The 27,732-nt window shown below is 39.1% G+C and overlaps 1 protein-coding gene across 1 annotated transcript in view; it reads right to left on the reverse strand.

The window, feature by feature from the left end:
* LOC124802511 (retinal rod rhodopsin-sensitive cGMP 3',5'-cyclic phosphodiesterase subunit delta) overlaps window positions 1-27,732 on the reverse strand; it is a 39,141-nt gene continuing 11,409 nt past the window's right edge. The window contains exons 5-6 of the mRNA XM_047263344.1: window positions 14,218-14,332; window positions 1-1,133 (exon numbers count right to left, since the gene is read on the reverse strand). Coding sequence (XP_047119300.1) covers window positions 14,251-14,332 — 82 coding nt within the window. The 3' untranslated portion in view covers window positions 1-1,133; window positions 14,218-14,250. The remainder of the gene's footprint in view (window positions 1,134-14,217; window positions 14,333-27,732) is intronic.

The following is a 27,732-nucleotide window of genomic DNA, read 5'->3' on the forward strand; positions in this document are numbered from 1 at the left end:
TACATTAAGAAAATCCTGTGATAAGTTTAATCTTCCTTTTACATTTGTTACATGGTTGACTGTTGACACACATGAAATCTTGTTAAACAGCTCTGTGTCATTCAAAATTAAGGACCAATTCATCTTCGAAATGAACCACATTCCTGCATCCAACTGGTTTAGTAAGATACCAAATCACACAACTGAAGAAGCAGGATGAAAACATTCTGGGAGGGAGTGGGGGGTGGAATTAATAAAAAAAAATGTGAATTTCATTTTTAACATGAGAATGCTGTACAAGATTTTAAACCGAAAGAGATGTTGCACACTAAGTTTGATCCAGAGAAGCCCACGCACAGGAAGCATTCAATACCAAATGTTTAAAGTGTCACAGCTGGGCCTGTGGTTTCATTTTCTCACACTGTGCAGCATGTTGATTTTCAGGGGAGCAGCATAAAAATTTACCTTAACAGTTAGTTCTTCTCACAGTGAGTCTGAGAATTTACTGCACGTTGTGTCTATTCATCCCTAACAACATTAAAGGTTGGAAGGTCAACTTGAAGGAAACTGGCATCAACAATTTCATTCATATTATTTTCTTCCATTCACATATGAAAGTAAATACAATAAAATCCTTTATTATGATGTTCCCAACACATTGTAATAAGGTTTTAGTTTGCAGTACCATTGTGTCTGGAATCACAAATTGTTGGTAACTGTTCACACCCCTCACTTCCTAAGGTAATTACTTGCATTATAGATCCAAAGCAATGGATTAGTACCCCAGTGTGTCTTATGCAGTATTTGTCTTTTGAACAACAGAAGCACCTAACCTCTGTTACCCCGAGAAGTGATGCAAACACAAATTGTGTCTCATGTAAGGACAGAGTTCTGCTTGACCATTTATGTTTTACAATTACTGCAAATAGCACAAGCACTGAAGTTACAAGAGATCACTGAAATACATATATTTATACGTGTATATAAAATAGTGGATGGTTCTTCTTACTATCATCTATAATGTATACAATCACAGTATCTGAAAGAGAAAGTTCACTTTTCTCTGATACCTGTCTATTTTTAAAATCCATAATCAAGAGGAATTGTTGCTTTGCACATCTTCCACAACTCATCAAAAAGTGCCTCATAGTAACCTGAAAATGAACACATTTTATTAGCTACAAATTTAGAATTCTGCTTAAGTTACACACAGTGCAAATACTATTTTAACTTCAATTCTTCTGCAATTTTTGTTTTGCAGTCACACAGTTTGACTTTAGGAGGTTGTTCCAGACAGGGCAATGAACGAAACACCCCATATCCGCTAAAGGGTTTTTGAATTCATAAGAAATAATGTGCTTCAAATTTACACTACTGTTTGAAGTGACTTGTGTGTGTAATACAGCCCATGTGTCTGCATGTCTCACCATGGTAGTCTGACTCATTTGAATATTACAGCCTGCCCATGGCATCATTGGCTAAATGGAGAAGTGTTTGCATAAAAGGTCGCTGTAGCAACACTGGCCACCACAACATCAAATCCACCAAAAGCAAATGCAAAATATATCTACTTAAATAAAAGCGCATATAAATATTTCCTTGACACTTTCCTAAAAGACAGTCTTCACTCCTTCTCCACTAACTAACTATGACAAGTACCAATAACAACAAAATTTAAAAAACTACCAAAGTAAGTGTATAATAGACATGGCTTTAATTCAAAGAAATAGTATCTGCAGTAACTGAGAGATTTATAATGAATAAATCAATAAAAAGATGGTACTGATCCCCCTTGGTTCACAAAACAAGTCATTGTTGCTGAAGCAATGAAAAAAAAAAGGCAACCCATTTTATGTAAGGACACACATTATCTAAGATAGGCAATTTTTACTGAGGCTGCTTGACAAAATACCCATAGCAAAAGACTGGAAAGTTACATACAAACAGTCAAAACAGGAAGTAGGAGTAATCTCATGAATTGTACACCCGCATCACTGACGTCGATCTGGAATAGGATTTTGGAGTCCATACTGCATTCAAACATTATGAATTACCTCAAAGAAAATGATCTATTGATACAGTCAGACTGGATTCAGAAAATATTGCTCTTGTGAAACACAACTGAGTCTTTAAACAATGGAAAAGCCAGGTTGGAATGTCAACAATGTAAGGAAAGGAAAAACTGCTACTTGCCATAACGACGACTTGTTGAGTTGAGTACAGACACAATTAAAATACACTTGCACATTAACTTTTGGCCACAGCCTTCATCCGAAAAAGAAAGAAAACACACTATTCATTCATAATGAATGGTGTATGTAAATGTCGGCAAATGTGTGACAAGGGGTTGTGGTTGTAAGCATTGTTAGCCTACAAATTGACTCATTTCCAACTATACAATGGGGGATGCAGGCAATAGTAGTTGAGTTGATTGGGCATGTTATTAACATGTCACGTGGTGATACTCTTGGCCTTCTTGCCTACAAGCTCTTTGGATGACTAAGAGGAGATTAATCAAGATGATATGCCCCAGGATAAACCACACTTCTGCAATTCTGTCAGTGAAAGTGACACAAGAAATAGTGACAGAGAATCTGCACGTATTTGATGAGTACTCCACAAGGTGAAAGCTAAAACAAATGCCACAGAAGACAAATTTGCAGCATTTCATCTCGGCAACAAATAGCAAATTACAATCTGCAGCTAATATTAAGGAATGGATATTACAAAGCATCAGCATTCAGATATGTTGCTTAACTACCAGCACTATCTTTGGAAAATAGCTGTAAAAGTGAAAATCTACAATAATTTGATGCAAAATCTAACTGTAATTTTGTGGTGATCCAATGAAAAAACTCTGAGAATGGTAGCAATGGCCTTCAGCTGAGCATCGTTCATCCGTACGGTTCCACAGTCCTCACATTCAACTAGTGGATGCTCAGTTGTGACAAGCCGAACTCCCACTTCTGCTAACATCTGCTGTTATGTATGGCTCTGATTCACACGTGAAGACAGCCAGCTATCACACTGTTATGGACGAGAAACCAGATATGATTGAGTAAGATTTTTATAATCTTGTCTGAAATCTGTCGACCATCCTGTGAAAGTGCCACGCGCCTATTAGCCAGGGCTTTCAATCCTGTGACTGCCAGGAAATTGGAAGGAACATGTTCATCCCAGCATGGCCACTTATGTGCCGAAAACCAAGCTTTCAACCTTTCTCGCACAAACTCAACCAAATGAAGAGTTGAACAGGAGGACCTGCTGTTAATCTCCACAGTGGCAGGTATCACTGGAAGAGCCTGCATTGGGCTAGCTACGTAGTGAATAAGTAGCTGGATAACCTGGACAGTGTCTTCACTTTTACCATTTCATTACTTTAGTGGTTGTTTGTAATAGTTAATGTACTTTTGTTTGTCCAAGAGCATCAAATGCTAAGTAATAATTCTCCCCATATTACTTGGAGTAGTAACACAGTGGAACCTCGCATAGCGAACATAATTCATTCCAGGAGCTTACTAGTAGTGTGAAACACTCATTAAGTGAAACAATTTATTCTATACAAATTAATGTAAAATACGATAATGCATTCCATGAAGAAAAAGCACTAAAAGTTATTCATGCTATTTATTCAAAGAAAATTATAAATACAGTATCATGCACTTTATTATTCACGATACATAAGTAATTCTTTTGTACTAGGAAGCTATCTATAGTCATTTGTTTCTGCTGACACTTCAACACTTTGCGAAAATGCGACACAGCATTATCGTAAAATGCATTTGTAGCACGCATAGCCACTGCTTTATTGGTGGGGTAATTTTCAATGTACAATACAATCGATTCCCATGCTTTCAGCATTTCTCTTAATGCGCCAGAAGACTGCTGCTTTGCTGTTACTGCCTCCTCCTCCTCCTCTAAAGAACTCCTCTGCACAACTTCCTGCTGTGGAACACACTACAACTCCATAAGCTCTTCGGTGGTCACTTCTTGGCTGTGATATCACTGTTATCCACTTTTAGTCCCATGCTCTTGGCCAAAGACACAATTTCATTGACTACAGGCTCCACAGATACTGACTCTAATGCCTCAGAATCCGGTCAAAGCTTCTTCCAAGCAGAAGTCAAGAGCTCTCTTGGTAACCCATTCCCATGTCTTTTTGATCATCTTGATGCAACAAAGTTGAGGTGATATTTCCAAAACTTTCTGAGTGAGAGATTGGTAGCTTTAATCAACTCAAAGCAATGCTCGAAGAATGTTTTAGTGTTGGGTGGCAGAAACTGATTCGTGATGAACTGAAATTCTTGATGGAGGTGGTCTTTTGAGCCTGGAAATGGGCATGAGTGTTGTCCATACCAAGCAAGACATGGAGTGGCCGATTCATCTCAAGCAAATGTTTTTTCACCGAAGGACCAAACACTTCATTGATTCAATCCCAAAAGTTTCTGAATGGTAAACAAGCAGCAGTTTAATTTTCAAACTTTCACTTACACTGGCACAGAATAGTGGTTTGAAATAGTCTTTCACTGGCTTGTAACGAGGCAAGGCATACTCCTCCATTGTTAGCAGTTGTACAAGTATGAAACCGGAATTTCCCTACAAATGGTGCTAGCCGTCAGTGTAGGGCCCATTAGACCACATCTGCAGCGCAATTTGCTTACGACAAATGTCAATACCCAGTAAGCCAAGTTCCATACTCTGATATCTGTTGCAAACCCGCAATCATGTCGAGTTTTGTGCCTACGAACTACAATTCGCAGACTGCATTGGTTTTCTGCCATCACTTGAAGAAAACTGCTGCAGAATCACATCAAATGCCTGTCAAAGCATTCAGTGAACTTGCTCTAGGGAAAACACAGTGTTTCGAGTGGTTCAAAAAATTCAAAAGTGGAGATCTTGACATGAGAAACTACTGGAAGAAGATGATACTCAAACTCAACAGGAACTCGTGGAATGATTGAATGTGATGCAGAAAGCCGTTTCTCTTCAGTTGAAAGCTATGGGAAAGGTGCAGAAAGTGGGAAAATGGGTTCCACACAAACTGAATGAAAGACAGCAATCAAATCGAAAGACCACTTGTGAAATGCTGCTCGCCAGATACAAAAGAAAGTCGTTTCTCCATCGAATAGTGACAGGTGACAAAAATGGTTCCTACGCGTCGTAAATCATGGGTGAATCCAGGCAAACCATCGACATCCACTGCAAGACCAAATCGCTCTGTTGGAACCTGGTGAAACTGTTAACACTGATCGCTACCAACAGCAAATGTTCCATCTAATTCGAGCACTATGTGAAAAATGACCAGACTATGGAAAAAGGCAACAAAAAGTCATACTGCTCCATGATAACGCCCCATCACACACATCAAAACGGGTCAGGGAAACGATCAAGGTGTTCAGTCTGGAAATACTAGAGCATGCAGCTTATTCTACAGACTTGGCTCCGTCCGATTATCATCTATTTGCATCACTGGAACATGCTCTCGCTGAACAACACTTCAATTTGCATGAAAATGTATAGAAATGGCTCACTGACTGGTTCGTTTCAAAAGAAGAACTGTTTTTTTGGCGTGGAACTCATAGCCTGCTGGAAAGGTGGGAGAAATGCATAAATAGCAATGGAGATTATTTTGAATAAAATGTTGTTTATCAGTTTCAAACAACAGACGTGTAATTATTGCAACCAAATTATGGTTTCATATTTCTATATCTGGCATAAAGACACACTTTGGCAGTTCTCTGCTACATTTGTGTCAGAGCTAGCTGCTTCGCTGTGCTTCACAATGCTGTGGATGTCAGTTGTTCTCTTTAAATTCTCGAGTCACCCACGGCTTCCCTTAAACACTCCTTCAGCTGCTGATGATCCTGGTGTCTGGTTAACAAAGTTGGCGAAAATCATTCTCGCCTTCTCACAAACGATGTTCTCGTTAACAGTGTCACCTTGCAATTGCTTTTCATTTATCCATACAGGGAGCAACCTTTCGACATCACCCAGAATACGACACTGTTGTTTAGATACTCCTGTCACACTCTTTGAAGCATCTATCTCCTTAATATTGCCCCTGTTCTTGAGGGCAGTGCAAATACTTGATGTAGACTGATTGTACATGGATGCTAAATCAGGAACACTTACACCTCGTTCGCGCTTTTCAATGACTTTACGTTTCATTTCTTAGGTCATTTTCTTTCTATTACAGTCATCTTTCTGTTACGGTGATCATTGGGGACATTTCTATGGAGATTATTAAAATCTGCACACAAAAAAAACACTGTGTGAACACAAGTTTAGAAAAATATGTGATTGCAAGCTGCACTAAGATGGTAGCAGAAAGAGCGCTAAACCCGGACTGCAGTACATACTTAAAGACATTGTTCACATGCTGCTGCTGACAATGAAAGATGTTCATATTGTTGAACATTTCCCCAATGTGCACGAGCGGCTGGTGAGGTCACACTAAGTCGTCATCACTCATTATGTGTTACGAGAGGTGCTCGTTAAGCGAGGTTCCACTGAAATTGTAATGTTATACGGACACAATATCAGAAGTAGCACCAACAAAATTTAATTCTCCATCCACAATAATATCAAATGAACGAAAGAACAGTACAAAGCCTCATAACTATAGAATACATAAATATATAGTCTCATAGGTGAGCATACAATAAGCAAGTAAACATAAGTGAGGCTGAGCGTCCAGTGCATTGGGCTTATATTGGGGTGCTGTGCACATGGCTTGCTGCGGCACCTGTCCAGGTAGTGAGATGATCTCTCTAAGGCGGCTGTGGAGATGCTTGTATCGTGTGCTGTTTGATTACATGCACTCACACTATAGGGTTACAACAGTAACCTCCTTGGTTTGTTACTACATGTAACGAAGTGGGGCTTTACATTGTTACTGAGCTTTCACCCACAAACCTGCACAGCGCTTGTGCTCTCAAATACTTTTTTTTTTTTTTTTTTTGGGAAATCTGATCAATAACAAAATTCAATCTTTATCTGCAATGTAATGAAACCTACAAGATGTAATAGGTTACTAGCTCTTAATTATAACTTCATTGAGCTGTTACGTATAACATTACTGAATTGTAAAATAATGGTGACAAGGATGAAAATCAAGAAATCTGAAGAGCCCTTGAGGAACATTATACACTAGCCATAGCCAATCAAAAGTATCCCGACACCTAGTAGTGAACATTAATATGGAGAGAGGCTGGCGGGGGTGTCCATACTTCACCTATATGAAGGCTGGTACTCCAGTGGGGACATTTTGAATGAAATGGCTGAATGGCTGTGGAGGGACAGCAGCATATTCTTCCTCAAGAACAAGGTAGTGATCTAGACATTGGGGTATGGAGTGAAGTCGACATTCTAACTCGTCCCAAAGTTGTTCCAATGGGACCCTGAGCAGGCCACTATTTCAGGGACGTTATCGTCCACAAACCATTGCTTCACAAGTGCTGCTTCATGACAGGACACACTGTCATGCTGATGCAATCAAGAATCATTTTCAGAAAGTACATAGTACACAATGCTGTAAAATGTGTTCATATCTTTCCGTTTCTGCATTTAGTGTTTCTTCACGGCCAATACGGTGACCACACTGTAACCACAAAAAACACCCCCTGTGTCATAATATCATCTCTGTACTGCTCAACTGGCATTACACAGATTTTCCAGGCATTTGGCAAACCTAAACTGTCCCATCTGATTGCCACAGGTATAGTGTTATTTAATGTCAAATAGCCAAATTTCCAAACATTTTCCTGCTTTACCATCACGGATTTCGATGAAATTTTATTTGAACATTTGCACATGTCCCCAATAATCATTGGTACAGTTTAACGTTTGTTGAAGCAATACTGGCCAAGATATAGTCACTTGTTTGACTCCACGCGTGACTTGAGCACAGTGAGTGGGAATTTCTGGTGAATTTTAGCTGTTATATCTCTATGAACAAAAATGAAAAGAACTTTATGAGTGATATTCAACCAGAAAATTTTTAGCAAACTTGTCTGAAAAAATTTCAAATTTTGGCTTTTTACTGTACCTATGTGATTATAAGACAGATTGGTATAGGGGTCATCTTATATCTACAGATAAAGCCTTGGCTACTGAGCTTTTGTACAAATTTATTTTGAACCATACCAACAAACAATAGTTGCATTCAAAACCAGGCTTGAGATTTCCCAATGCACCAAAGCGCTTGATACAGGATTGACCTTGCTCGAACAATCACGTGACATTTGACTCACAGCACTAGTGCAAGGGGTACACTGCTTAAAAACAGACAATTTTGTGAAACACAGGAGGAAATAACATTAAATTCTATGAACTTACCAACTTTTGTTGTATTTGAATAGGTTCTCAGGCAAAACTCTTGTCCTTCAAAAGCCATTGCTTGATTCTGAACCAAAGTCAATATTTTATTTGATCTTGAGAGACTAACGATTTACCAAGTGGGTTGCAAATGATAAATTTGATCGCTACACATGTATTAAAATACTGGAGAAAAATCATTATCAACTTGAATCAGCTTTAGAATAAGATGATGGCATTCAGATAAATTACAGTGGAAAGACGCATTGAGGAGATAGTATGGACAAACGTCACTACAATGCAGAACGATCGAAAGTTCGAGAATTGGACTGAATAGCAATTGTCATCTTCTATTTATGTATTAGTTGCTGTTGATACATGTGACCTGCACCTTAGAAGATACTGTTGCTCGAACATAGCACTACGGAAAGTTGGAAGGGGAACAGTGTCCCAGCTTGTCTACAAGTATGATGAGTGCGGGGATGGGAGTGTTGAGTAGGCAGAAATTTCATCATGCACCCAACCACAGGAATGTATACTGCATACTTTGGCTTTTTATGAACATCTACCACGTTTAAGCTGCAGTTTTCTGGAATCCATTTGCACTTGGAGTTGAAGTGACCTTAAAATTTGCCTAATGCTCAACAGTAGCACACATTTCAGCAGGAGACACTAAAAGTTTAGTTGGGGGACAGCGGCATACTTACACATTTCGTGCAGCAATGTCATTGATTCTCACCATGAGGTATGATGGGAAAGACTGGGTGTGTGTCAACTGCTGGTTCTACACAGCCAATGAGAGAGTGGCGGGCAGACTGTATGTTTGAAAGCAAGAGACACTATAACATTCTCACGTCAGTATAGAAGCAAAATCTGCTGTATGTAAAAAAAGAAGAAGAAGAGGAGGAGGAAGACAAAGCTGTGTACTTGGATCCCACAGTGAGCACAATGTCAGAAATTGCAACATATTTGGAACAAACAGCGAAATATTTGAGACAATGGAGATATAAGTTTCACAGCTGTCCTGTTAGGATGATGGCGGCAATGGTAGTGATATCGATATCAAGGACAGTGAGCTAAGTAAACAAAAAAGACAGTGAAGATAAAAATTAATGTAAACAATTTCTTTTTGTTTATTTTATTTCTCCTTGCATTATCAAAATACAGACAATCAATAAAAGACTTAAATTTAGAATAGGTATAATGTTAACTTTTTAGACAGATCCCTTACATCAATAAAAGTTTGTAATTTTGATTAGTCATAATATGCTAAAAAATAAATCAAGGACCCTCTTAAAAAAGGGGTGGTTTTATGTTCAGCGTCATCCCATACTCAGGTAAATAAGGTATCTGTCAGGGATTAAAGCTATGATGAACGTGAAGCTTAGCTTGTAGTACCTAACAGCATAAGTTTCTCAATATAAAGTTTCATTAAGTACCCAGCATTGAATAATTTAAGTGCAAAGTTAAAGAGTTTGTAAAAAAGTAAAAAATCCTATATTTTTGACCTTATTTTGTGAAAATTTGTGTTCTGTAAAACTCTCCAACCTGATTCATTAGAAAGGCTGTGGTTTGATCCACAAAACAAAATGCATTTGATTACCCAGTGCGGGTTAACAGATAATTTGAATCAAAGTTATGCTTGAAAACTGCTGCACGAAAAAATATAAACTTCAGATTCTTATATTTTGTAGAATTAACGCATGCTGAACATGAAAATTAATACACAACTGCTCGGCAGCACAAGGATGTGGAATACAACCTTTCACTCACCTATTATTTTCCAATAATCGCAAATTAGTCAAAAATATGATTATTTTTGTGAAAAGGTGGAAACAGGGCATAATCAACGCTTCTCTTATAGAAACCATTTTCTATTAAAGCTTCAAATCCAGATTGACTTGAAACAAGTGTTTTAGGAGCACCCGCCCCCCTCCACTCCTGGAACAATGGGTTTAATTTCCCACATGGGCTAGTAATGTTACATAAACCGAGGCAACGAAGCTGCAAAAATCACACTGCGAATAAAGTTTTAACTTTGGCTTCTTATGTCTCGTTGATTAAAGGCATCATAAACATGTAACTTATGACATCACAACTTAGGAACACAAAGTTTTCCAATACAAAATATCATTCATGTACTGCTTTTCAAACAGTTAGAAAATCAATTCAGACTTGCATTTTGTAAAAATTACAAAAATAGATCACTTTCAATTTCCTTTTAGGAAATGTGTTTTCCATAATTGATTTCAAACTAATCACAGTTGTAAAGAGCATGTTTTCAAACACCCAGAAAATCACTTTTGATTTGCCAAAAAACTAACAGTCCCTGAAAATGGCGGACAAATATGAGGGAATGTACTACAGCAACAGGCTACATTGGAGCAATTGGTGGTCCATTCTTTGGTCTATGTTTTGTTGCATGTGGTTCGTATTTTGAAACTGACCAGGATGACGACGCACAGCTTCAAGAAGAGGTAACCAAGTGGTTGAAGGCGGAGGCGGCCGAATTTTACGACGAAGGAATTTCCAAGCTCGTCCATCGCTACGATAAGTGCCTTAATTTAAATGGCAACTATGTAGAAAAGTAGTCTTTAAGTGTGGCTTTCATCTGTATATAATAAAAAAAATTTCCAATACTTTATTTATTTTTAATTCCAAAATGTAATGTACTTTGTGGATAGCCCTCGTACATTACATCCTTTTTAGATTATTATATCAATGAGAGCACGTGGCTAACTGTTAGTTGTTGCATTACTTCAGACCACTTGCAATATGATAGGATATCTGTACTTGATTGACTTTTTGTCGACTTAAACACAGATAACAAAAGTATATTAATTTAGTGACTCCTCAGCTGCACGACATAAAAATTATAAGAATTTTGTCAATCTGTGTAGCCACAAAAACAATTTCAACATTTGGTACGGAATGAACTTTTTTGGTGCCAACCATAAGAAACTCCGTTTCATGGGGCTGGTGGACCAAGGAACTGGCTTCTCGTGCAAGCCTATAAAGGCTATCTACACAACTACTGAAGCCAAAAGATCTATTCAACTTTTGCAACCAAAATGTACAGCATCATATATATGTATATGCTCCAAAACAAGACATGTAAGAAAGCAAAAGTTTAAAGAAGTAAGATGAGGGGAAAACTGGCCAGTATCCAGTGTGAGAGATCATCCTCAATTGGTATCATATGACTTGAGCTTGGTTCATATCATCAAAGGTCCTAATGACACAATACATTTTGTTGCTAAAGTACGTATTGCAACCATATTAAGACTGAAATTGATGGAGTTGTTACCTGGCTGTTATGTTGCCTGTATGTACGATAATGAATGGTGGGTCAGCATCATTATTGACATATCAACATAACAAAATGGTGTGCTGAGAAAATTTGTGCATTTTCATGGTCATTAATTTTACTGGCCTGAAAGACAGGATGCTTGTCAGGTACAAGAACACCACCCCATTTCCACGCTATCTTTTCTTTCAACATGAACATCATCATTTGGTTGATAGTGTCAATTTCAGAAAACAAACTGCAGAATGTCACTGAAAAAGTTTAGAAAATGTAAACTGTAACACTGAGAAGTTTAAAATCAATATTACTTTTTGCTTGCCACCTACGTAGGATATGGCTACATATCTGAGAATCGAAGATACGATACTTAGCAAATGGCTTTGTAAGCAGACTGGCTTTGGAACATAAATTTGGAAACCTAATTACAGTCTTGGGAACCTGGTTGAAATTGCGCAACCCCCCCCCCCCCCCCCGGCTCACCCCACATGGCTGGTATTGTGTGACCCCTCCAACAATGACAGTCGGTTCATGTTTTTGAATTGTTAGTCACAATGTCACCATGGACCAATGTAACATAGTGAGATATTACTTGCCAATTTAAAAATAAAAACCACAGGCAATGAAATCTGGACAACTGTTCATTGGAATGTAGACTGTTGCTGTGCTACATTCCCTCAAATTTGTCCATCATTTTGAGGTATTGTTAGTTCACATTGGAAAATCAAATACGATTTTCTGGATGCTTGAAAATATTATCTTTCAAACTGTGATCACTTTGAAATCAATTGTTGAAAATATATTTTCTAAAAGGAAATTGAATGTGATCTATTTTTATAATTTTCACGAAAATCATGTTTGAACTGATTTTGAAGGAATTTCGAAAGCAGTAAGTGAATGATATTTTACAATGGAAAATTTTATGCTGCAAAGTTATTCTTTCCAAAGTTTCATGATTATCATGCCTTTAATCAATGGATATAAAAAGCCAAAGTTAAAACTTTTATTCACAGTGTGACTTTTCTGGCTACTTTGCCTCAATGTTTTTCGCAGTGTTAACCCACATTGGAAATTAAATCCACTGTTCTGAGGGGGAGTGGGCTGCTGTTTCAAAAGAGACTGGTTTTGAAGCTTTAATAGAAAACAGTATTTGTAAAATAAGTGTTAATTATAGGCTATTTTTTAGCTTTTCACAAAAATCATCAACTTTCTGATGAATTTGTCTGTTGCTGGAAAGTAGTATGTGAATGAAATTTTGTTTTCTTGTTCTTGTACTGCCAAGCTACTGCATATTAAATTCCACATTCAGAACATGTTTATTGTATGACATATAAGAGTCTGAAGCTCATATTTTTTGTTCTGTAATTTTCATTCCCAAATTTGATTCAAATTATCTAGTATTGTCATCCTATGTTGTATAATCAATTACACTTTGTTTGCAGTTCAAACCATAGTTTTTCTAATGAGCCCAGTTTGGAGAGTTTTATGGAACACAGTCTTTTTACAAAATCAGCTCAAAAATACCGCATTTTCTACTTTCTTAAAAGATCTTCAACTTTGCATTTAATGTATTCAGAGTTGGGACGTGATACTTAATAGAACTTTATATTTGAGAACCTTGTCTTGTCAGGTTTCTACATGCCAAGTTTCACATTCTTCATACCTTTACACCGTGAGATATAAAAAGACAAACTTTAAATTCTTTCTGGTGCTGATTTTTTCTGGTATTTTGCCTAAAATTTTCTGGCTGAATTTCGTTTGGAAAATTCTTTTCATTATTGTTGTTAATAGAACACATAAAGTTGTACTAGATGGCAAAATTTTATTTCTTTCAACAAAACATTGCACGAGATGTAACAGCTCAAGAACATAAATTCACGCTCGCTCTGTGGAAAGTTACACACAGAATCAAACAATTGCCTGTATCTCAGTCAGTACTGCTTTGGTGAATGTTAAAGTTTGCAAACATTCATTGGGGCATTTGTGAATAAAATTTCAACAAAATCTGAGATGGATGAGCAGGGAGGCCTAGGTGAGTTGTTGTGGAATGACCACCAAGCATAGCTTAGCACTGACTACAAAAATGTTTGTCTTAGAAGCAGCTGCTTGGCTATTGTACCCCATTCTTTTTTAACTCCCTAGACACTGTCACTGAGCTGGCTGCACAGCTGGCAGCACTTGGGAACTCACAGCTGATTTGTTCCACTGATTTCAGGTGATTTTTTACAAACACCCTCTGCAATGCTCAATGGTCCCTGTTGTCAGTACATGACGTCTGTCTGGCCTTGGTTTAGTTGTAGCTTATCATTCATTTCTGATTTCACAATCATTTCACCAACTGTTGACTTTGGCAGCTTCAGATGGGTTTGAAATGTCCCCAGTGGGTTTGTTACTCAGGTGATATCAATTGCCAAGTCCTTGTTTAAAGTCACTGCCCTCTCCTGACCAACCCATTCTGCTCTTACTGCTTCCCTACACGGTGCATTAGCCTCTCGTGACGTCTGCTGGTGAACTCTGCGTTACATTTTAGGGCATCACAATGTTTTGGTCCATTGTAACAGTATATAGTGCATAATTTACCACATAAATATTTTGTATAATAATTAATGCCAACTTACCTCACACTTTGTAATATCACGATGTACAACGTTTCATACATAGTACAGGCGAACTTTTGAAGTTGACACAAGCATATCATCATCAAAGAACTTCGTTTCAATGACCACGTTGCCACTGAAAGAGAAATTTATAGTGGATTTACGAACACAATACAATCACTATTTCTCTCTTTCTCTCTCTCTCTCTCTCTCTCTCTCTCTCTCTCTCTCTCTCTCTCTCTCTCTCACACACACACACACACACACACACACACACACACACAACAGAAATTTTAGGTGGAACAGAAACAATGGAATAGGTAAAAGACCACAACTCACAATGTAGGTGTGGGTAGATAAGGTTAACTCTTCTGGGGTTTTCTCGATGCAGTTGATTAATATTGTGGTTCTGGGTGTTCTGTTGACTTGTTTTCTTCATTTAATGCATAGGAAGAGGACAGCTGGATTAGTCATTGAAATATTGTGCATAAAATGGAAACAACATCTCGGCAGAACACATGGAAGCACACTATTATGGTTAAGACTGCTGCTCAGCTATTAAGCTTACTCTTGTCTACGAGGTGTGGATACAAACACATGCAGATACATTCTCAGAGTGCTATGGCCTGATTTTAGAGAGTTACTGCCTTCAATGGGGTAACCTGAATGACAACAGACATGGTGTGGGGAAAGAAGGGGTAGAATTTACAATTTTCCTTATAATACCAGTAATATAATATACAGTACTGAATAATTACTTAATTAAGCAATTAATAATTTTTCTTCAAAAGTAACAAACTTTTAAGAGTAACAGTCCTAAGTATTTGCTCTCTCCTGCTAAAATTTTCAGGTTGTCATTTATGACTTCTTCTCTGAATAGTAACATTTCTGCACTAGTTTCTCATATATGAATTTTTTCAGTGTTTTTAAATTTATGCTGAGCAGTTCTCTTCCTTTCACTTTGTGGAGGCCATGAGCAAATCCTACGGAGAGGGAAACAAGACATGTTAGGGGGATGGGCCATTATTTCACATTTGGAGGCTATTGTTTGCCAAGTATTTTAAACCTTTGTGACATACGCTAAGTGACTTTTACCCAGTGCAAAGAGCATAGTGCTGAAGGAAACAAAAAGTTGGAAACAGGATACCTAAAGAGTATGGCTATGGACTAACAGTGCAGATACGAATTTCTAACAATGAGATGCTGGCAACCAATAACAGATGATGACAGCTAATTCTGAAGTATGTTTGGCATCAGCTGACACCACTACACTTTCTGATGCTAGTCTGCCCTCATGTAAGTGTAAATGGTGAACAATGATTGTGTTGGGGATCTCGAAGAGTGTGAATGTCGGTACTGAATCTAGCTGCCGTCTGCTGAAAGCTAGCATGACACATCTCACTTGTTGGAACTGGGGACAATCTTCCTGCAAGGTTCATATTTGTAAAATGGAAGGAGGTGCCTGATGATGACAGTTCTATTAGTTAGGTGGTGATGCAGCCTCTCACAGCAACAGTTAGACTGGACAGGAAGTCCAAAGTGGACATATTACGCTGGTATGCTCGGTGGGGTGAGAGGACGGGGGAGGGAGGGGGAGTGTCTATTTCCATATGCAGAGGTGCCTTAGCAGAAGCTACTGAATTACATAGTAAGTTGTGATCCAAGTAGGCACCAATAATATCTGTTGTTCGGATCCAGAGGTCATCTTCCATTTCTTTCAGCAGCTGGCTGAACATTAAAAATCGCTACCCTCTTTTATAAGGCGAAAGTTCAGCTGGTGATTTGTAACATAGTATCTAGGACTGACTATGGTAGATCTGTGTGAACGGCTTGAACCAGAAGATCCATAAAGTCTACTACAATCTCAGATGCAACATTCTTCTTTGCATTATCCGGTGAGAACTGTAGGGTTCCCCTTAATATGTTGGGGATGTTCTACACTCAGGAAGTAACTAATTCTGTAGCAAAGAATATGTGGTGTCCATATAAGGAGTTTCTTACGTTTAGAACAATCTCTGGCATAGGAATGTGATGACACCATTGTTCAGTGGGAAACAGCTGCAATCAGCCATCCAAGAATTGAGGGAAAACCACAACCAAGTGGGTAAGGAGGAAATACCTTGCACAAACACTGACTACCTGGGATATGACAGCTAATTTGGCCACGGGAAAGGTGACACAACCAACCACTCTACATTTAACTACACCTACATCTACATTTATACTCTGCAAATCACCGTGAGATGCATGGCACAGGGTATGTCCTATTGTGCCGGTTATTAGGGTTTCTTCCTGTTGCGTGCACATATGGAGCACAGGAAGAATGATTGTTAGAATGCTGCTGTGCATGCAGTAATTATTCTAATCTTAACCTCACAATCCCTATGTGAGCGATACAGAGGGTTGTAGTAGATCCCTCGAGTAATTATTTACATCCGGTTCTTGGAACTTTGTTAATAGACTTTCTCGGAACAGTTCATGTCTATCTCCAAGAGTATGCCGGTTCAGCTCCTTCAGTATCTCTGTGACACTCTCCCACAGATTAAACACACCAGTGACCATTTGTGCTGCTCTTCTCTTGTTCAACAACCCCTGTTAGTCCAATCTGGTATGGGTCTGACACATTTGAGCAATATTTTAGAACCAGTTGCACAAGTGATTTGTAAGCAATCTACTTTGTAGACTGATGGCACTTCCCCAGTATTCTACCAATAAACTGAAGTCTACCACCTGCTTTACCCACAGCTGAAAATTGAACCTATGTCAAATGGCTGGTTCAAATGGCTCTGAGCACTATGGGACGTAACTTCTAAGATCATCAGTCCCCGAGAACTTAGAACTACTTAAACCTAACTAACCTAAGGACATCACACACATCCATGCCCGAGGCAGGATTCGAACCTGCGACCATAGCGGTCGCGTGGTTCCAGACTGTAGCGCCTTTAACTGCTTGGCCATCCCGGCTGGCGAACCTATGTCATCATTCCATTTCATATCCCTACGAAGTGTTACACCCAGGAATTTGTACGAGTTGGCCGATTCCAACAGTGACTCACTGATATTGTAGTAATACGATGCTATGTTTTCTCATTTTGTGAAGTGCAAATTTTACATTTCTCAACACTTACAGCAAGTTGGCAATCTCTGCACCATGTTGAAATCTTATCAAGATCTGACTGAATATTTACACAGCTTCTTTCAGACAGTACTTCATTATAGATAACTGCATCATCTGCAAAAAGCATGACTTTGCAAGGTCATTAATAAACAGCATGAACAGCGAGGCTCCCAACACACTTCCCTGGGGCACATCCGAAGTTACTTCTACATCTGATGAAGACTCTCCATCCAAGATAACATGCTGTGTGCCCCCTATCAAAAAGTCCTCAGTCCACTGAGAAATTTCACTTGACACTCCATGTGATTGTACTTTTGACAATAAACATAGGTGTGGTGTTGAGCCAAATGCTTTTAGGAAATCAAGAAATACTGCTTCCAACTGACTGCCTTGATCCAAAGCTTCCACACATATCATGTGAGGAAAGTGCAAGTTGGGTTTCACATAATCAACGTTTTTGAAATACATGCTGGTTGGCACTGAGGACATCATTCTGTTCAAGATACCTCATTCTGTTTGAGCTCAGAATATGTTCTAAGATTCTACAACAAACTGACGTCAAGGACACTGGACAGCAGTTTTGTGGATCACTTCTGCTACCCATCTTGCAGACTGGTGCGACCTGTGCCTTTTTCCAATAACTGGACACAGTTTTTTGTGTGAGGGATCTACGGCAGATAAAGTGAGAAAAGGGGGCTAACTCAGTCACAAATTCAGTATAGAGTCTAACAGGCATGCCATAGGGGCCAGGAGCTCTGTTCAGTTTTAACAATTTCACCTGTTTCTCTACACCACTGACACTAATACTTATTTCATTCATCTTTTCAGTGGTATGAGGATTAAATTGCAGCAATTCTCCTGGGTTTTCCTTTGTAAAGGAACATTTGAAAATGGAGTTAAGCTATCAGTTTTGGCTTTTCTACTCTCAGTTTCATTTCCTGTCTCATTCACTAGGGATGGACACTAATAACTTTGCTGCCACTAACAGCTTTTACATATGACCAGAATTTCTTTGGGTTCTATGAAAAATCACTTGACAATATTCTGCAATGGTAGTAACTAAAGGCATCAAGCATTGCTCTCAACAGCCAAACACATTTTATTCAGCACCTCTCTATCTATAGCCCCATGCTTTGTGTTACAGTGTTACACCTACTATGCAGTAATCTCTGCATACCATGGAGTTTCTCTCCCATCATGAACTGTTCCACTGGGTTACTATCTATCCAGTGCATGGTCAACTATCCTTTTAAACTTGAAACACAGTTCCTCTACATGCTCCTGTCCTGTGCCGAAAGTTTCAAGTTCTTCCTTGATATATGACACTACTAATTTTTTTATCTAGTTTATTGTACATAATTATATAGCTTTCTGCTTGTTTTACTTGCCCTTCGTACTGCCTGCACAAAATGCCACGGTCACTAGATGCGCAGTCAGCAGGGCATGTGTGGGGAGAATGGCAACGGTGGGGGGCATGGGCAGACGCTGTAGGCGAAATGCCGAATGCTGGAGGGTAAAGGGCCACTCTAACCTGAAGCTTAAACTCACATTTTTTGCAAATATTAAGTGGAGCCTCTCCATGCCCACACTTGCATTGTGACCATTCAAAAACATGTATCACCGTGATTTGATTAACATCATAAAGAATTCTGCTGAAAATGCTGCAATTTACTTTCGCTTGCCTTGTTACCCATTTGCAATTTTCAGAGAAGCATCATGAGTGGCAAATTTTGAGTAAAACTTACACATTTCTCTGACTGCCATGTTAAAATTTGCAGACACAAATGCAAGAGAATTCTGAAACAATGGGTAAATAAGTTTATTAAGTGAGGAACTGTGGAAAAATAAGCATACTAAAAAAGCACATCCTCAGTACAAAATAAACATACATTGTCTCCACTTATGTTGTTCCAAAACCCATAGCATTTCTTGTTTCACCAGCTATCAATGGCCCCTAAAAATTACATTCTTTCATCAAAAAAATGTGGTAGACAATGCAGTTTTGCACAATAACCATATATTAAAATATTCTCCTATTTGTGTGCTACCATTTCCCAAAATCTCATTTCGATATCTCAAACAGTTTATGAAATTTGAGGAATGTTGTGGATCTTTCATTCTGGATTCATCGCTGGTGTGGGGCGATTGTAAATGAGTGCGTTACATCCAATCAATTTTCTCGAGATTGGCGACAGAGAGAGACCTCTAACCAAGTCTAAATAAAAATTCAGTATGTTAGCTAAATTTCATACACAGCAACTTATTATGTAATTTGCACCAAAAGCAAAATCATAGCTACCTCCATTTTTCACTGCAAACTTTTTCGAATTTCATGCAGTGTGTTAATTCCAAGTAAATATCACAATAACTATGTTGTTGTTGTTGTGGTCTTCAGTCCTGAGACTGGTTTGATGCAGCTCTCCATGCTACTCTATCCTGTGCAAGCCTCTTCATCTCCCAGTACCTACTGCAACCTACATCCTTCTGAATCTGCTTAGTGTATTCATCTCTTGGTCTCCCTCTACGATTTTTACCCTCCACGCTGCCCTCCAATACTAAATTGGTGATCCCTTAATGCCTCAGAACATGTCCTACCAACCGATCCCTTCTTCTGGTCAAGTTGTGCCAAGAACTTCTTTTCTCCCCAATCCTATTCAATACTTCCTCATTAGTTATGTGATCTACCCATCTAATCTTCAGCATTCTTCTGTAGCACCACATTTCGAAAGCTTCTATTCTCTTCTTGTCCAAACTATTTATCTTCCATGTTTCACTTCCATACATGGCTACACTCCATACAAATACTTTCAGAAATGACTTCCTGACACTTAAATCTATACTCGATGTTAACAAATTTCTCTTCTTCAGAAATGCTTTCCTTGCCATTGCCAGTCTACATTTTATATCCTCTCTACTTCGACCATCATCAGTTATTTTGCTCCCCAAATAGCAAAACTCCTTTACTACTTTAAGTGTCACATTTCCTAATCTAATTCCCTCAGCATCACCCAACTTAATTCGACTACATTCCATTATCCTCGTTTTGCTTTTGTTGATGTTCATCTTATATCCTCCTTTCAAGACACTGTCCATTCCATTCAACTGCTCTTCCAAGTCCTTTGCTGTCTCTGACAGAATTACAATGTCATCGGCGAACCTCAAAGTTTTTATTTCTTCTTCATGGATTTTAATACCTACTCTGAATTTTTCTTTTGTTTCCTTTACTGCTTGCTCAATATACAGATTGAATAACATCGGGGAGAGGCTACAACCCTGTCTTACTCCCTTCCCAACCACTGCTTCCCTTTCATGTCCCTCGGCTCTTATAACTACCATCTGGTTTTTGTACAAATTGTAAATAGCCTTTCGCTCCCTGTATTTTACCCCTGCCACCTACAGAATTTGAAAGAGAGTATTCCAGTCAACATTGTCAAACGCTTTCTCTAAGTCTACAAATGCTAGAAACGTAGGTTTGCCTTTCCTTAATCTTCTAAGATAAGTCGTAAGGTGAGTATTGCCTCACGTGTTCCAGTGTTTCTACGGAATCCAAACTGATCTTCCCCGAGGTCGGCTCCTGCTAGTTTTTCCATTCGTCTGTAAAGAAGTTGTGTTAGTATTTTGCAGCTGTGGCTTATTAAACTGATTGTTCGGTAATTTTCACATCTGTCAACAGCTGCTTTCTTTGGGACTGGAATTATTATATTCTTGAAGTCTGAGGGTATTTCGCCTGTTTCATACATCTTGCTCACCAGCTGGTAGAGTTTTGTCAGGACTGGCTCTCCCACGGCCGTCAGTAGTTCCAATGGAATATTGTCTACTCCGGGGGCCTTGTTTCGACTCAGGTCATTCAGTGCTCTGTCAAACTCTTCACGCAGTATCGTATCTCCCATTTCATCTTCATCTACATCCTCTTCCATTTCCATAATATTGTCCTCAAGTACATCGCCCTGGTATAGACCCTCTATATACTCCTTCCACCTTTCTGCTTTCCCTTCTTTGCTTAGAACTGGGTTTCCATCTGAGCTCTTGATATTCATACAAGTCGTTCTCTTATCTCCAAAGGTCTCTTTAATTTTCCTGTAGGCAGTATCTATCTTTCCCCTAGTGAGATAAGCCTCTACATCCTTACGTTTGTCCTCTAGCCATCCCTGCTTAGCCATTTTGCACTTCCTGTCGATCTCATTTTTGAGACGTTTGTATTCCTTTTTGCCTGCTTCATTTACTGTATTTTTATATTTTCTCCTTTCATCAATTAAATTCAATATTTCTTCTGTTACCCAAGGATTTCTACTAGCCCTCGTCCTTTTACCTACTTGATCCTCTGCTGCCTTCACTACTTCATCACTCAAAGCTACCCATTCTTCTTCTACTGTATTTCTTTCCCCCATTCCTGTCAATTGTTCCCTTATGCTCTCCCTGAAACTCTGTACAACCTCTGGTTCTTTCAGTTTATCCAGGTCCCATCTCCTTAAATTCCCACCTTTTTGCAGTTTCTTCAATTTTAATCTATAGGTCATAACCAATAGATCGTGGTCAGAGTCCACATCTGCCCCTGGAAATGTCTTACAATTTAAAACCTGGTTCCTAAATCTCTGTCTTACCATTATATAATCTATCTGATACCTTTTAGTATCTCCAGGGTTCTTCCATGTATACAACCTTCTTTCATGATTCTTAAACCAAGTGTTAGCTATGATTATGTTGTGCTCTGTGCAAAATTCTACCAGGCGGCTTCCTCTTTCATTTCTTAGCCCCAATCCATATTCACCTACTACGTTTCCTTCTCTCCCTTTTCCTACACTCGAATTCCAGTCACCCATGACTATTAAATTTTCGTCTCCCTTCACTATCTGAATAATTTCTTTTATTTCATCATACATTTCTTCAATTTCTTCGTCATCTGCAGAGCTAGTTGGCATATAAACTTGTACTACTGTAGTAGGTGTGGGCTTCGTATCTATCTTGGCCACAATAATGCATTCACTATGCTGTTTGTAGTAGATTACCCGCATTCCTATTTATTATTAAACCTACTCCTGCATTACCCCTATTTGATTTTATGTTTATAACCCTGTAGTCACCTGACCAGAAGTCTTGTTCCTCCTGCTACCGAGCTTCACTAATTCCCACTGTATCTAACTTTAACCTCTCCATTTACCTTTTTAAATTTTCTAACCTACCTGCCTGATTAAGGGATCTGACATTCCACGCTCCGATCCGTAGAACGCCAGTTTTCTTTCTCCTGGTAACGACATCCTCTTGAGTAGTCCCCGTCCAGAGATCCGAATGGGAGACTATTTTACCTCTGAAATATTTTACCCAAGAGGACGCCATCATCATTTAACCATACAGTAAAGCTGCATGCCCTCGGGAAAAATTACGGCTGTAGTTTCCCCTTGCTTTCAGCCGTTCGCAGTACCAGCACAGCAAGGCCGTTTTGGTTATTGTTACAAAGCCAGATCAGTCAATCATCCAGACTGTTGCCCTTGCAACTACTGAAAAGGCTGCTGCCCCTCTTCAGGAACCACACGTTTGTCTGGCCTCTCAACAGATACCCCTCCTTTGTGGTTGCACCTACGGTACGGCTATCTGTATCACTGAGGCACGCAAGCCTCCCCACCAACGGCAAGGTCCATGGTTCATGGGGGGGGGAATAACTATGACCAGTAACAAAATTATGGACATATCATCAAAAACCTGACACTTAAACGTAAAGCTGTAAGTAACGCAAAAATGAATTTTTTGTACCTAACAGTTTCTGTAAATCTATTTGAGAAAGATTGCAGGGCATGCACCACGATTCCATCTTCGCCAGCCGGACAAAGGTGGTAAACAGTTGTTGGCCTCCCCTTCCGAACAAATGAATGAACTCTTCCTGTGCTTTGGATGAAAACTGGTCAATGCACACTGGCCACCTTATCCTGCATGAACTATACTTTGGTAATCATTGTTGCCACAACAGCATCATGGTCACCGGTACCAGTTTCAATGTGGACATCCTATTTGTTGCCATTAGAGCCAATGGGCTAATCAGCCATTAGGAGGTAAAAGTGATTCACACAAATAGCAGTAGTCTTGGACTCGACAGATCTGTATGAGATTCACACAAATAGCAGTAGTCTTGGACTCGACAGATCTGTATGACAATTACTGGTGTGGAAATGGAAAACGAGATTTGGAACCTAGAATATAAAGACAATTGTTGGTACAAAAATAAAACAGATTTAGAAAATGAACGACCATAAATCAAATATGCTTGGACAAAGTGAGATGAAGAGGAAAGTAGTAGAACAAGAATAATGCACAAGCAGTACATTTTAAGGTATGCTGGGGTTATAATGTATAGGCAAGCAAAACAGGAAGTACTAAAAATTACCAGTGAGCAGCTTGAAACAAAAGTATGTGGTTGGGAACTAGTAAACTCAAGAATAATAGTTGTTAATTTGGACTCAGAAATCAAAGTGTCCTATATTCAAGAGTAGACAGCAACTGAAGATTCCAATATACTAGATAAAGATGAACCATGGACCTTGCCATTGGTAGGGAGGCTTGCACACCTCAGGGATACAGATAGCTGTACCGTAGGTGTGACCACAGTGGAGGGGTATCTGCTGAGAGGCCAGACAAACATGTGGTTCATGAAGAGGGGCAGCAGCCTTTTCGGTAATTGCAGGGGCAACAGTCTGGATGATTGACTGATGTCGCCTTATAATACAACCAAAACAGCCTTGCTGTGCTGGTACTGCGAACAGCTGAAAGCAAGATAAAACTACAGACGTAATTCTTCCTGAGGGCATGCAGCTCTATTGTATGGTAAATGACGATGGCATCCTCTCGAGTAAAATATTTCAGCGGTAAAATAGTCCCCCATTCGGATCTCCGGGCAGGGACTACTCAGAAGGACGTCATTATCAGGAGAAAGAAAACTGGCATTCTATGGATCGGAGCATGGAATGTCAGATCCCTTAATCGGGCAGGTAGGTTACAAAATTTAAAAAGGGAAATGGACAAGTTAAACTTAGATACAGTGGGAATGTGTGAAGTTTGATGGCAGGAGGATCAAGGCTTCTGGTCAGATGAATACAGCGTTATAAATACAAAATCAAATAGGGGTAATGCAGGAGTAGGTTAAGTAATGAATAAAAAAATAGGAGTGCTCTTAAGCTACTATGAACAGCATAGTGAATGCATTATTGTAGCCAAGATAGACACGAAGCCCATGTCTACCACAGTAGTACAAGTTTATATACCGACTAGCTCCGCAGATGATGAAGAGATAGAAGGAATGTACGGTACGGTAAAAGAAATTATTCAGATAGTGCAGGGAGAAGAAAATTTAATAGTCATGGGGGACTGGAATTCGGTAGTAGGAAAAGGAAGAGAAAGAAAAGTAGTAGGTGAATATGGAATGGGGGTAAGGAACGAAAGAGGAAGCCGCCTGGTAGAATTTTGCACAGAGCATAACTTAATCATAGCTAACACTTTGTTTAAGAATCATGAAAGAAGGCTGTATATGTGGAAGAGGCCTGGAGACACTGGAAGGTTTCAGATAGATTATACAATGGTTAGACAAAGATTTAGGTACCAGGTTTTAAACAGTAAAACATTTCCAGGAGCAGATGTGGACTCTGACCACAATTTATTGGTTATGAACTGTAGATTAACACTGAAGAAACTGCGAAAAGGTGGGAATTTAAGGAGATGGGACCTGGATAAACTGAAAGAATCAGAGGTTGTAGAGAATTTCAGAGAGAGCATTATGGAACGATTGACAAGAACGGGGAGAAGAAATACAGTAGAAGAAGAATGGGTAGCTTTGAGAGATGAAATAGTGAAGGCAGCAGAGGATCAAGTAGGTAAAAAATTGAGGGCTCGTAGAAATCATTGGGTAAGAGAAGAGATATTAAATTTAATTGATGAACGGAGAAAATATAAAAACGCAGTAAATGAACAAAGCAAAAAGGAATAAAAACGTCTCAAAAACGAGACCAACAGGAAGTGCAAAATGGCTAAGCAGGGATGGTTAGAGGACAAACGTAAGGATGTAGAGGCATGTATCACTAAGGCTAGGATAGATATTGCCTACAGGAAAATTAAAGAGACCATTAGAGAAAAGAGAACCACCTGTCTGAATATCAAGTGCTCAGATGGAAAACCAGTTCCAAGCAAAGAAGGGAAAGCAGAAAGGTGGAAGGAGTATATAGAGGGTCTATAAAATGGCGATGTACTTGAGGGCCATATTAAGGAAATGTAAGAGGACGCAGATGAAGATGAAATGGGAGATACGATACTGCGTGAAGAATTTGACAGAGCACTGAAAGACCTCAGTCTAAGCAAGGCCCCGGGAGTAGACAACATTCCATTAGAACTACTACTGATAACCTTGGGAGAGCCAGCCATGACAAAACTCTACCATCTGGTGGGCAAGATGTATGAGACAGGCGAAATACCCTCAGACTTCAAGAAGAATATAATAATTCTAATCCCAAAAAAGTAGGTGTTGACAGGTGTGAAAATTACCAAACTATCAGTTTAATAAATCAAGGCTGCAAAATACTAACATGAATACTTTACAGACGAATGGAAAAACTGGTAGAAGCATCCTCAGGGAAGGTCAACCTGAATTCCGTAGAAATGTTGGAACACACGAGGAAATACTGACCCTACAACTTATCTTAGAAGATAGATTCAGGAAAGGCAAACCTACATTTCCAGCATTTGTTGACTTAGAGAAAGCTATTGACGATCTTGGATGGAATACTCTCTTTCAAATTCTGAAGGTGGTAGGGATCAGATACAGGGAGTGAAAGGCTATTTACAATTTGTACAGAAACCAGATGGCTGTTATAAAAGTCAAGGGGCATGAGAGGGAAGCAGTGGTTGGGAACGGACTGAAACAGGGTTGAAGCCTATCCTCAATGTTATTCAATCTCTATTTCGAGCAAGCAGTAAAGGAAACAAAAGTAAAATTTGGAGTAGGAATTAAAATCCATGGTGAAGAAATAAAAACTTTGAGGTTTGTTGACGACATTGTAATTCTGTCAGACACAGCAAAGGACCTGGAAGAGCAGTTGAATGGAATGGACAGTGTCTTGAAAGAAGGATATAAGATGAACATCAACAAAAGCAAAATGAGGATAATGGAATGTAGTCGAATTAAATCAGATGATGCTGAGGGAATTAGATTACAAAACGAGACACTTAAAGTAGTAGATGAGTTTGCTATTTCGGCAGCAAAATAACTGATGATGGTCAAAGTTGAGAGGATATAAAATGTAGACTGGCAATGGCAAGGAAGGCGTTTCTGAAGAAGAGAAGGTTATTGACATCGAGTATAGATTTAAGTGTCAGGAAGTCTTTTCTGAAAGTATTTGTGTGGAGTGCAGCTATCTATGGAAGTGAAACATGAACGATAAATAGTTTAGATAAGAAGAGAATAGAAGCTTTCGAAATGTGGTGCTGCAAAAGAATGCTGAAGATTACATGGATAGATCACATAACTAATGAGGAGGTACTGAATAGAAGTGGTGAGAAGAGGAATTTGTGGCACAACTTGACTAGAAGAAGGGATCGGTTGGTAGGGCATGTTCTGAGGCATCAGGTATTGGAGGGAAGTGTGGAGGGTAAAAATCTTGGAGGGAGACCTAGGGATCAATACACTATGCAGATTCACAAGGATGTGGGCTGCAGCAGTTACTCATTGATGAAGAGGCTTGCACACGATAGAGTAGCATTGAGAGCTGCATCAAACCAGTCTCTGGAATGACGACCACAACAACAACAGATAAAGATGAATTCTACACACAACTACAATGAGTTTTGGACAAAGACATTGCCAGAGGACAGTACATACTAACAGGAGACTTCAGTGGTAGAATGGGTCAGAGCAAGAGTACTTGTGGCGGTGCAGAGAAAACTCGAAACAATAGTCACAGGTGTATAATAGAATTCTGCAAGGAAAACAAACTGTTACCGAGATACTCCTTTTCCCCCACAAACAAGTGCATAGCATTACCCACAAAGCTGAAAGCAGAAATGTTAAAAACATTACTGATTACTTTATATGTCCCCAAAATTAAAGTTGATTAAACTGAAGGCATTTCAGAAGGAAGAGAGGATGACTCAATATGTAGAATTGTTGACAAGGCTGCAAAGTAGAACTAATGTGGATGAGGTTATTAGTATCACATGGATCAAGCTGTAGTCAGTACTAGTACAGTCAGCAAAAGACGTATGTGGGAACATATTAGAGACAAGGAAGAAAAGAATAAGTTGATGGAGTGAGGATGTGAAGCAGGTGGTGAAGTAACATGAAAGAATGTTGGAAAAGATATATTGCATCTCATATGGGATACAACAGGCTAGAGTGTAGGGAAAGAAGTAATGAAGTGAAATGCATGGTGAAGGAATCTAAAAAG

This window comes from Schistocerca piceifrons, chromosome 6 (genome assembly GCF_021461385.2).
Source record: "Schistocerca piceifrons isolate TAMUIC-IGC-003096 chromosome 6, iqSchPice1.1, whole genome shotgun sequence".
Classification (NCBI taxonomy): domain Eukaryota; kingdom Metazoa; phylum Arthropoda; class Insecta; order Orthoptera; family Acrididae; genus Schistocerca; species Schistocerca piceifrons.